The sequence below is a fragment of the Heptranchias perlo genome, chromosome 38 (assembly GCF_035084215.1).
Source record: "Heptranchias perlo isolate sHepPer1 chromosome 38, sHepPer1.hap1, whole genome shotgun sequence".
Lineage (NCBI taxonomy): Eukaryota > Metazoa > Chordata > Chondrichthyes > Hexanchiformes > Hexanchidae > Heptranchias > Heptranchias perlo.
The window spans coordinates 5,940,772-5,952,641 of NC_090362.1; the positions used below are offsets into that span (position 1 = coordinate 5,940,772).

Here is an 11,870-nt window from a genome sequence, read left to right on the forward strand (position 1 = left end):
CGTCATACAGAACAGAACGGACTATTGCAAAGAAGCATACCGACAACTGGACAACCAGGAACACTACAGACGGTTACCCGCAGATCCGACCAAAGAACACACCCACCAGCTCAACAAACTGATCAAGACCTTCGATCCAGACCTTCAAAGCATCCTATGTGCTCTCATCCCACGTACTCCCTGCGTGGGAGACTTCTACTGCCTCCCAAAGATACTCAAAGCCAACACACCCGGACGTCCTATCGTATCAGGCAACGGAACCCTGTGTGAGAACCTCTCTGGATACATCGAGGGCATCCTGAAACCCATCGTACAGGGAACCCCCAGCTTCTGTCGCGACACTACAGACTTCCTACAAAAACTCAGCACCCACGGACCAGTTGAACCAGGAACACTTCTCACCACGATGGATGTCTCGGCACGCTACACCAGTATCCCCCACGATGACGGCATCGCTGCAACAACCTCAGTACTCAACACCAACAACAGCCAATCTCCGGACGCCATCCTACAACTCATCCGCTTCATCCTGGATCACAATGTCTTCACCTTCGATAATCAGTTCTTTACCCAAACACACGGAATAGCCATGGGGACAAAATTCGCACCCCAATACGCCAACATTTTCATGCACAAGTTCGAGCACGACTTCTTCACTGCACAGGACCTCCAACCAACGCTATACACCAGATACATCGACGACATTTTCTTCCTATGGACCCACGGCGAAGAATCACTGAAGAGACTACACGATAACATCAACAAGTTCCATCCCACCATCAAACTCACCATGGACTACTCCTCTGAATCGGTTTCTTTCTTGGACACACAAATCTCCATCAAAGACGGGCACCTCAGCACCTCACTCTACCGCAAGCCCACGGACAACCTCACGATGCTCCACTTTTCCAGCTTCCGCCCTAACCATGTCAAAGAGGCCATCCCCTATGGACAGGCCCTGCGACTACACAGGATCTGCTCAGACGAGGAGGAACGCGATGGACACCTACAGACGCTGAAAGACGCCCTCGTAAGAACGGGATAATACGCTTGACTTGTCGATCGACAGTTCCGACAGGCCACAGCGAAGAATCGCATAGACCTCCTCAGAAGACAAACACGGGACGCAACCAACAGAGTACCCTTTGTCGTCCAGTACTTCCCCGGAGCGGAGAAATTACGCCATGTTCTCCGCAGCCTTCAACATGTCATCGATGACGACGAACACCTCGCTAAGGCCATCCCCACGCCTCCACTACTCGCCTTTAAACAGCCACCCAACCTCAAACAGACTATCGTTCGCAGCAAATTACCCAGCTTTCAGGAGAACAGCGTCCACGACACCACACAACCCTGCCACAGCAACCTCTGCAAGACATGCCAGATCATCGACACAGATACCACCATCACACGAGAGGACACCACCCACCAGGTACATGGTTCATACTCCTGTGACTCGGCCAACGTTGTCTACCTCATACGTTGCAGGAAAGGATGCCCCGGAGCATGGTACATTGGCGAGACCATGCAGACGCTGCGACAACGGATGAACGGACACCGCGCAACAATCGCCAGACAGGAGGGTTCCCTCCCAGTCGGGGAACACTTCAGCAGTCAAGAACATTCAGCCTCCGATCTTCGGGTAAGCGTTCTCCAAGGCGGCCCTCGAGACACACGACAACGCAAAATCGTCGAGCAGAAATTGATAGCCAAGTTCTGCACCCATGTGGACGGCCTCAACCGGGATCTTGGGTTCATGTCACGCTACACGTAACCCCACCAGCAGGAAGAAAAAAAGTTATCTGTTTTTAATACAACTGGACATTCTCTGCCTTTCGGGTCTCTTTCTCTCTCTGGCTTTGTAATCTGACCCTTGTGTATTCAGTATACTGGGATGTACTGTTTTCTGTGGCTAACCTGTCTGAACACCAACGACACCTTTGATTGGTGTGATCGTGTCCCAGCCTAATATAAGATATGCGATTTGAGAACCTTTCACTCACTCAACTGACGAAGGAGATAATCTCCGAAAGCTTGTGATTTTCAAATAAAACTGTTGGACTATAACCTGGTGTTGTAAGATTCCTTACATTTGTCCAACCCAGTCCATCACCGGCATCTCCACATCATAATATGATTAGGCAGAGTCACCATGGTTTTATGAAAGGGAAATCATGTTTGACAAATTTATTAGAGTTTTTTGAGGATGTAGCTAGTAGGGTAAATAAAGGGGAACCAGTGGATGAGGTATATTTGGATTGTCAAAAGGCATTCGATAAGGTGCCACATAAAAGGTTGTTACACAAGGTAAGGGCTCATGGGGTTGGGGGTAATATATTAGCATGGATAAAGGATTGGTTAAAGGAGAGAAAACAGAGAGTAGGGATGAGTAGGGAGTTTGGGTGAAAGTTCTAGTTCCTGAAACAATGGAAACAGAAAGTAATTGGTCACCAACAAATTGGGTCCCCTGGTTATTTCGGGAGTCAGCAAGAAATACCAGACAGAAGGTTTCCCTGTGGTGTCATCACCGGCCTCAGAAGATTAGATACATTTGCTAAGAGAGAGCAACTTGTACATGGTCTGTGGAGGAGGTGGGGGGGGGGGGGCGGTGAAGAAAGAAAGAAAGAGCATACCAGAAATGGTGGGGAACCAAGCGGCTAATGAGAGTGAGGAACTTAAAATAATTAATATCAGTAGAGAAAAAGTACTGGAGAAACCAATGGGACTAAAAGCCCCTGGACCTGATGGCCTAGATCCTAAGGTTCTAAAAGAGGTGGCTGGAGAGATAGTGGGTGCATTGGTTGTGATCTTCCAAAATTCCCAAGATTGTAGAACGGTCCCAGTGGATTGGAAGGTGGCAAATGTAACGCTGTTATTCAAGAAGGGAGTGAGAGAGAAAATAGGGAAATATAGGCTAGTTAAGCTGACATTGGTCATCGGGAAAATGCTGGAATCCATTATTAAGGAAGTGGTAACACGGCACTTAGAAAATCATAATATGATTAGGCAGAGTCACCATGGTTTTATGAAAGGGAAATCATGTTTGACAAATTTATTAGAATTTTTTGAGGATGTAGCTAGTAGGGTAAATAAAGGGGAACCAGTGGATGAGGTATATTTGGATAGTCAAAAGGCATTCGATAAGGTGCCACATAAAAGGTTGTTACACAAGGTAAGGGCTCATGGGGTTGGGGGTAATATATGAGCATGGATAAAGGACTGGTTAAAGGACAGAAAACAGAGAGTAGGGATGAACGGGTTATTTTCAGGTTGGCAGGCTGTAACTAATGGGGTGCCACAAGGATCGGTGCGTGGGCCTCACCTATTTACAATCTATATTAATGACTTAGATGACGGGACCGAGTGTAATGTGTCCAAATTTGCTGACAATACAAAGCTAGGTGGGAAAGTAAGCTGTGAGGAGGACACAAAGAGTCTGCAAAGGGATATAGACAGGTTAAGTGAGTGGGCAAGAAGTTGGCAGATGGAGTATAATGTGGGGAAATGTGAGGTTATTCACTTTGGTAGGAAGAATAGAAAAACAGAATATTTTTTAAATGGTGAGAAACTATTAAATATTGGTGTTCAGAAAGATTTGAGTGCCCTCGTACAAGAAACACGAAAAGTTAGTATGCAGGTACAACAGGCAATTAGGAAAGCAAATGGCATGTTGGCCTTTATTGCAAGGGGGTTGGAGTACAAAATAGGGAAGTCTTACTACAGTTGTACAGGGCTTTAATGAGACCCCACCTGGAGTACTGAGTACAGTTTTGGTCTCCTTATCCAAGGAAGGATATGCTTGCCTTAGAGGCAGTGCAACGAAGGTTCACTAGATTAATTCCTGGGATGAAAGAGTTATCCTATGATGAGAGGTTGAGTAAACTCTCTGGAGTTTAGAAGTATGAGAGGTGATCTCATTGAAACATACCAGATTCTAAGGGGTCTTGACAGGGTAGATGCGGAGAGGTTGTTTCCCCTGGCTGGAGAATCTAGAACTAGGGGGCATAATCTCAGGATAAGGGGTCAGCCATTTAATTCTGAGATGAGGAGGAATTTCTTCACTCAGAGGGTTGTGAATCTTTTGAATTCTCTACCCCAGAGGGCTGTGGATGCTGAGTCGTTGAATATATTCAAGGCTGAGATCAACAGATTTTTGGGAATCAAAGAATATGGGGATCGGGCGGGAAAGTGGAGTTGAAGTCGAAGATCAACCATGTTCTGATTGAATGGCGGAGCAGGCACGAGGGGCTGTATGGCCTACTCCTGCTCCTATTTCTTATGTTCTTATGGAAGAAAGAAAGAAGGAGTACTTTTGAAGTGTAGTCACTATTGTAATGTAGGAAACACGGCAGCCAATTTGCACACAGCAAGGTCTCATAAACAGCAATGCGGGAATGACCAGATAATCTGTTCTAGTGATGTTGGTTGAGGGATAAATATTGTCCAGGACATCGGGGAGACGTTAGGGCCCTATAACTTGCGTGGGACTCCGATTCAAATATTAGAACATAAGAAATAAGAGCAGGAGTAGGCCATAAGGCCCCTTGAGCCTGCTCCATGGCTGATCTTCAACCTCAACTCCACTTTCCTGCCCAATCCCCATATCCCTTGATTCCCCTAGAGTACAAAAATCTATTCATCTCAGCCTTGAACATATTCAACGACTCAGCATTCACAATCCATATTGAAATAAGTTTTCTGCCTGTTTCATTTTGTGGCCCGCTCAAAGATCGAGTTGGGCAGACTTCAGGTATCCAATGGGTGGGAGATTGTTTTTAATCGTCGTCTGTCAACTACCCCGATTTTCAGTGGGAACTGAGCGGTATATGGGCAAAAATCACCCCCATGGTGTCTGGAGTGAAGCTGGTCTTTCATGTTAGAACATAAGAACATCAAGAAATAGGAGCAGGAGTAAGCCATACGGCCCCTCGAGCCTGCTCCACCATTCAATAAGATCATGGTTGATATTCGACTTCAACTCCACTTTCCCGCCCAATCCCCCTATCCCTTGATTCCCTTAGAGTCCAAAAATCTATCGATCTCAGTCTTGAATATATTCAATGTCTCAACATTCACAGCCCTCTGGGGTAGAGAATTCCAAATATTCACAACCCTCTGAGTGAAGAAATTCCTCCTTATCTCAATCCTAAACATCCGACCCCTTATCCTGAGACTGTGTCCCATAGTTCTAGACTCTCCAGCCAGGGGAAATATCCTGTCAGCATCTACCCTGTCAAGCCTTCTTTGAATCTTATATGTTTCAATGAGATCACTTCTCATTTTCTAAACTCCAGACAGTATTCTACTCAATCTCTCTTCATAGGACAACCCTCTCATCCCAGGAATTAATCTAGTGAGCCTTTGTTGCACCACCTCTAAAGCAAGTATATCCTTCCTTAGGTAAGGAAACCAAAACTGCACACAGTACTCCAGGTGAGGTCTCACCAAAGCCCTGTACAATTGCAGCAAAACTTCCTTACCCTTTACTCTAACCTCCTTGCAATAAAGGCCAACATACCATTTGCTTTCCTAATTGCTTGTTGTACTGCATGTTAACTTGCAGTGTTTCATGTGCAAAGTTACCAGCCGTGGCTCGGTAGGTAGCTCTATTGCCTCTGAGTTAGAAGGTTGTGGGTTCAAGCTCCACTCCAGAAATTTGATTACCAAATCTAGATATACCTAGTGCAGTACTGAGAGAGTGCTGCACTGTTGGTGGTGCTGTTTTTCGGATGAGTCGTTAAACCGAGGGCCTGAACGCCCTCTCAGGTGGATATAAAAGGTCCCATGATACTATTTGAAGAAGAGCTCTCCCTTATGTCCTGGCCAACATTTATCCCTCAACGAACATCAAAAACTGATTATTTCATTGCTGTTTGTGGGATCTTGCTGCGTGCAAATAGGTGGTCAGGTTTCCTACAGTACAACAGTGACTACACTTCAAAAGTATTTAATTGGCTGTAAAGCGCTTTGGGACATCCTGAGGTCATGAAAGGCGCTATATAAATGCAAGTTTTTCTTCTTCAGGCCACTTGGCTTCAAATCCAACTGTGTGATGTGATAAACATCTTGTCTGTCGCTCGCTGTAAGGGTTCTTTGCCAAATGAGTTTGGGTATGCTCGATGGAGGTTCTGATGGGCACAAATCTGCTCACCAATTGGTGTGAAATTAGCACCTTCACTCAGATAGGTCACATGGCGGCCGTGTGGGAGATGGAGAAAAGCTGCAGTAGAGTTTGCTGTTCAGTTCCCCAGCAGGACTAAAATCCGATTTACCGATGGTTGTAACTGTTTGTCATGTTATACTCTTCCATTTAATTTTGACAAATCCATACTAACTCATCCTTTGCCATTTGGTTTTGGGAATACAGCAGATTCCATCACCCAAGAAGTCACAGCAACCATCGCGACAAGTTGCTCTTTCTCCCTTGGTACATTGGACGTACACCAAGGAACAGAGATGAAGACAGGATCTACATCAGGATTCAGTTCGATCTGCTCCTGCGGTCCCCTGAGCCTAGTCCATTCAAGGGATCAGATCCTTTGCCTTATCGTGGACAACCGGCATCCCCTCTGGTCATGGGTCTGAAGGCTTCTATCACTGGGGGGGGTCAGAATACTCACGGAGATCTGGCATAACACGGGTTGCATGTTCAACCAATTTCTCTTCTTTAGACAAGTGTCCCTTGATTTTGCCATTTACATTCAGGGATATCCTGGTCCATATAACGTCTTGGTTAGGTTCTGTAATCAAGGTCTCTGAACAGAGGGTCTCTATAGTGAGAATCTCTATAGTGTCGGTTTCCCCGGTGTTGGTTTCTCCGGTGTCGGATTCTGTTGAGTCGGTTTCTCCGGAGTCGGTTTTCCCAGTGTCGGTTTCCCGATGTCAGTTTCCCCGGTGTCGGTTTTCCCGATGTCAGTTTCCCCGGTGTCGGTTTTCCCAGTGTCAGTTTCCCCAGTGTCGGTTTTCCCGATGTCGGTTTTCCCGATGTCGGTTTTCCAAGTGTCAGTTTCCCAGGTGTCGGTTTTCCCGATGTCGGTTTCCCTGGTGTCGGTTTTCCCGATGTTGGTTTTCCCTGTTATCAGTCTTCCCCAGTGTCGGTTTTCCTGATGTCGGTTTTCCCAGTGTCAGTTTCCCCAGTGTCGGTTTTCCCAGTGTGGGATTCTCCGGTGTCGGATTCTCCGGTGTCGGTTTCCCCAGGGTCGGTTTCCCCGGTGTCGGTTTCCCTGGGGTCGGTTTCCCCGGGGTCGGTTTCCCCAGTGTCGGTTTCCCCGGTGTCGGATTCTCTGGTGTCGGTTTCCCCGGGGTCGGTTTCCCCAGTGTCGGTTTCCCCAGTGTCGGTTTCCCCGGTGTCGGATTCTCCGGTGTCGGATTCTCCGGTGTCGGTTTCCCCAGTGTCGGATTCTCCGGTGTCGGTTTCCCCGCGGTCGGTTTCCCCGGTGTCAGTTTCCCCGGGGTCGGATTCTCCGATGTCAGTTTCCCCGGGGTCGGTTTCCCCGGTTTCGGATTCTCCGATGTCGGTTTCCCTGGTGTCGGTTTCCCCGGTTTCGGATTCTCCGATGTCGGTTTCCCCGGTTTTGGATTCTCCGGTGTCGGATTCTCCGGTGTCAGTTTCCCCAGTGTCGGTTTCCCCAGTGTCAGTTTCTACGGTGTCGGCTTCCCCGGGGTCGGTTTGCCCGGTTTCGGATTCCCCGGGGTCGGATTCTCTGGTGTCGGTTTCCCCGGTGTCGGTTTCCCCGGGGTCGGTTTCCCCGGTGTCGGATTCTCAGATGTCAGTTTCCCCGGGGTCGGTTTCCCCGGTTTCGGATTCTCCGATGTCGGTTTCCCCGGTGTCGGTTTCCCTGGTTTTGGATTCTCCGGTGTCGGATTCTCCGGTGTCAGTTTCCCCGGTGTCGGTTTCCCCTGTGTCGGTTTCTCCGGTGTCGGCTTCCCCGGGGTCGGATTCTCCGGTGTCGGTTTCCCCGGGGTCGGATTCTCTGGTGTCGGTTTCTCCGATGTCGGTTTCCCAGGTGTCGGTTTCCCGGGGTCGGATTCCTGGGGTCGGTTTTCCCGGTGTCGGTTTCCCCGGTGTCGGTTTTCCCGGGGTTGGTTCCTCCGATGTCAGTTTCCCCGGTGTCGGTTTCCCCGGGGTCGGATTCTCCGATGTCGGTTTCCCCGGTGTCGGATTCTCCGGTGTCAGTTTCCCCGGGGTCGGTTTCCCCGGTTTCGGATTCTCCGGTGTCAGTTTCCCCAGTGTCGGTTTCCACGGTGTCAGTTTCTCCGGTGTCGGTTTCCCCGGTGTCGGTTTCTCCGGTGTCGGTTACCCCAGGGTCGGATTCTCTGGTGTCGGTTTCTCCGATGTCGGTTTCCCAGGTGTCGGATTCTCCGGTGTCGGTTTCCCCGGTTTCGGTTTCCCCAGTGTCGGTTTCCCTGGGGTCGGTTTCCCCGGGGTCGGATTCTCCAATGTCAGTTTCCCCGGGGTCGGTTTCCCCGGTTTCGGATTCTCCGATGTCGGTTTCCCCGGTGTCGGTTTCCCCGGTTTCGGATTCTCCGATGTCGGTTTCCCCGGTTTTGGATTCTCCGGTGTCGGATTCTCCGGTGTCAGTTACCCCGGTGTCGGTTTCCCCTGTGTCGGTTTCTCCGGTGTCGGTTTCCCCGGTGTCGGTTTTCCCGGTGTCGGTTTTCCCGGTGTCGGTTTTCCCGGGGTTGGTTCCTCCGATGTCGGTTTCCCCGGTGTCGGTTTCCCCGGTGTCGGATTCTCTGGTGTCGTTTTCCCCGGTGTCAGATTCTCCGGTGTCGGTTTCCCCGGGGTCGGATTCTCCGATGTCAGTTTCCCCGGGGTCGGTTTCCCCGGTTTCGGATTCTCCGATGTCGGTTTCCCCGGTGTCGGATTCTCCGGTGTCGGTTTCCCCAGTGTCAGTTTCTCCGGTGTCGGTTTCCCCGGTGTCGGTTTCTCCGATGTCGGTTTCCCAGGTGTCGGATTCTCCGGTGTCGGTTTCCCCGGTTTCGGTTTCCCCAGTGTCGGTTTCCCCGGGGTCGGTTTCCCCGGTGTCGGTTTCCCCGGGGTCGGATTCTCCGATGTCAGTTTCCCCGGGGTCGGTTTCCCCGGTTTCGGATTCTCCGATGTCGGTTTCCCCGGTGTCGGTTTCCCTGGTTTCGGATTCTCCGATGTCAGTTTCCCCGGTGTCGGTTTCCCTGGTTTCGGATTCTCCGGTGTCGGTTTCCCCGGTGTCGGTTTCTCCGGTGTCGGTTACCCCGGGGTCGGATTCTCTGGTGTCGGTTTCTCCGATGTCGGTTTCCCAGGTGTCGGATTCTCCGGTGTCGGTTTCCCCGGTTTCGGTTTCCCCAGTGTCGGTTTCCCTGGGGTCGGTTTCCCCGGGGTCGGATTCTCCAATGTCAGTTTCCCCGGGGTCGGTTTCCCCGGTTTCGGATTCTCCGATGTCGGTTTCCCCGGTGTCGGTTTCCCCGGTTTCGGATTCTCCGATGTCGGCTTCCCCGGTTTTGGATTCTCCGGTGTCGGATTCTCCGGTGTCAGTTTCCACGGTGTCGGTTTCCCCTGTGTCGGTTTCTCCGGTGTCGGTTTCCCCGGTGTCGGTTTTCCCGGTGTCGGTTTTCCCGGTGTCGGTTTTCCCGGGGTTGGTTCCTCCGATGTCGGTTTCCCCGGTGTCGGTTTCCCCGGTGTCGGATTCTCTGGTGTCGTTTTCCCCGGTGTCAGATTCTCCGGTGTCGGTTTCCCCGGTGTCGGTTTCCCCGGGGTTGGATTCTCCGATGTCAGTTTCCCCGGGGTCGGTTTCCCCGGTTTCGGATTCTCCGATGTCGGTTTCCTCGGTGTCGGATTCTCCGGTGTCGGTTTCCCCAGTGTCAGTTTCTCCGGTGTCGGTTTCCCCAGTGTCGGTTTCTCCGGTGTCGGTTTCCCCGGGGTCGGATTCTCTGGTGTCGGTTTCTCTGATGTCGGTTTCCCAGGTGTTGGTTTCCCGGGGTCGGATTCCCGGGGTCGGTTTCCCCGGTGTCGGTTTTCCCAGTGTCGGTTTCCCCGGTTTCGGATTCTCCGATGTCGGTTTCCCCGGTTTTGGATTCTCCGGTGTCGGATTCTCCGGTGTCAGTTTCCCCGGTGTCGGTTTCCCCTGTGTCGGTTTCTCCGGTGTCGGCTTCCCCGGGGTCGGATTCTCTGGTGTCGGTTTCCCCGGGGTCGGTTTCCCCAGTGTCGGTTTCTCCGGTGTCGGTTTCCCCGGGGTCGGATTCTCTGGTGTCGGTTTCCCCGCTGTCGGATTCTCCGGTGTCGGTTTACCCGGTGTCAGATTCTCCGGTGTCGGATTCTCCGATGTCGGTTTCCCCGGTGTCGGATTCTCCGGTGTCAGTTTCCCCAGTGTCGGTTTCCACGGTGTCAGTTTCTCCGGTGTCGGTTTCCGCGGTGTCGGTTTCTCCGGTGTCGGTTACCCCGGGGTCGGATTCTTTGGTGTCGGATTCTCTGGTGTCGGTTTCTCCGATGTCGGTTTCCCAGGTGTCGGATTCTCTGGTGTCGGTTTCCCCGGTTTCGGTTTCCCCAGTGTCGGTTTCCCCGGGGTCGGTTTCCCCGGTGTCGGTTTCCCCGGTGTCGGTTTCCCCGGGGTTGGTTTCTCCGATGTCGGTTTCCCCAGTGTCGGTTTTCCCGGGGTCGGTTTCTCCGATGTCAGTTTCCCCGGGGTCGGTTTCCCCGGGGTTGGTTCCTCCGATGTCGGTTTCCCCGGGGTCGGTTTCCCCAGTGTCGGTTTCCCCGGGGTCGGTTTCCCCAGTGTCGGTTTCCCCGGGGTCGGTTTCCCCGGGGTCGGTTTCCCCGGGGTTGGTTCCTCCGATGTCGGTTTCCCCGGGGTCGGTTTCCCCAGTGTCGGTTTCCCCGGGATCGGTTTCCCCGGGGTCGGTTCCTCCGATGTCGGTTTCCCCGGGGTCGGTTTCCCCAGTGTCGGTTTCCCCAGGGTCGGTTTCCCCGGGGTTGGTTCCTCCGATGTCGGTTTCCCCGGGGTCGGTTTCCCCGGGGTTGGTTCCTCCGATGTCGGTTTCCCCAGTGTCGGTTTCCCCGGGGTCGATTTCCCCGGGGTTGGTTCCTCCGATATCGGTTTCCCCGGGGTCGGTTTCCCCAGTGTCGGTTTCCCCGGGGTTGGTTTCCCCGGGGTTGGTTCCTCCGATGTCGGTTTCCCCGGGGTCGGTTTCCCCGGGGTTGGTTCCTCCGATGTCGGTTTCCCCGGGGTTGGTTCCTCCGATGTCGGTTCCTCCGATGTCGGTTTCCCCGGGGTTGGTTCCTCCGATGTCGGTTTCCCCGGGGTTGGTTCCTCCGATGTCGGTTTCCCCAGTGTCAGCGCTGGGATTCCTGACTGTGAAGTTGACTCCATTGATTTTGAAATGCATTAAGCTGTTATGACGGGGCAACCTGAGTGTCGGGGTGGGGGGGGGCAGGTGGCGTTTGCTCTTTTTCTTGTACGTCCTCCAGGAATGCTTGCTCCTGTTCACTCTCCTGAGTGGCACCAATGGTTTTCTGTTTCCAGCACGCTGCCTGGAAATGCCTCTTCTTCTGATGTGCGGAGATTTGTGTCCCCGGCAGGGAGGCGTCCCAAGGCCAGGGAGTTTTTTTTCAGTTCACCCTCCACATACTTTTGCCTCATATTATACTTACACGGCGACACTTGCTGACTGCTCAGGATTTCCCCATCCCTTCAGCTGATTGGTTTGAGAATTTGAATTCAGTTTATCAATATATAAATAACTAAATAAATGCACGAATAAATGATTCAATAGATAAATAAACAAACAAATAAATAAATAATTCTGGAATAAAGAGCTGGTGTCATTATTAAAACCCATCTAGTTCACTAATGTCCTTTAGGGAAGGAAACCTGCCGTCCTTACCCGGTCTGGGCCTA

The 11,870-nt window shown here is 51.5% G+C and overlaps 1 protein-coding gene across 1 annotated transcript; it reads right to left on the bottom strand.

Moving 5' to 3' along the window:
• Positions 1 to 7,078: 7,078 nt before the first annotated feature.
• On the bottom strand, positions 7,079 to 11,358 carry LOC137304575 (mucin-22-like). The gene is made up of 3 exons (XM_067973221.1): positions 10,414 to 11,358; positions 7,925 to 10,322; positions 7,079 to 7,761 (listed from the first exon to the last, which is right to left on the bottom strand). Exons 1-3 carry the CDS (start codon positions 11,356 to 11,358, stop codon positions 7,079 to 7,081), a joined length of 4,026 nt encoding a protein of 1,341 aa, XP_067829322.1.
• Between the last annotated feature and the right edge of the window lie 512 nt (positions 11,359 to 11,870).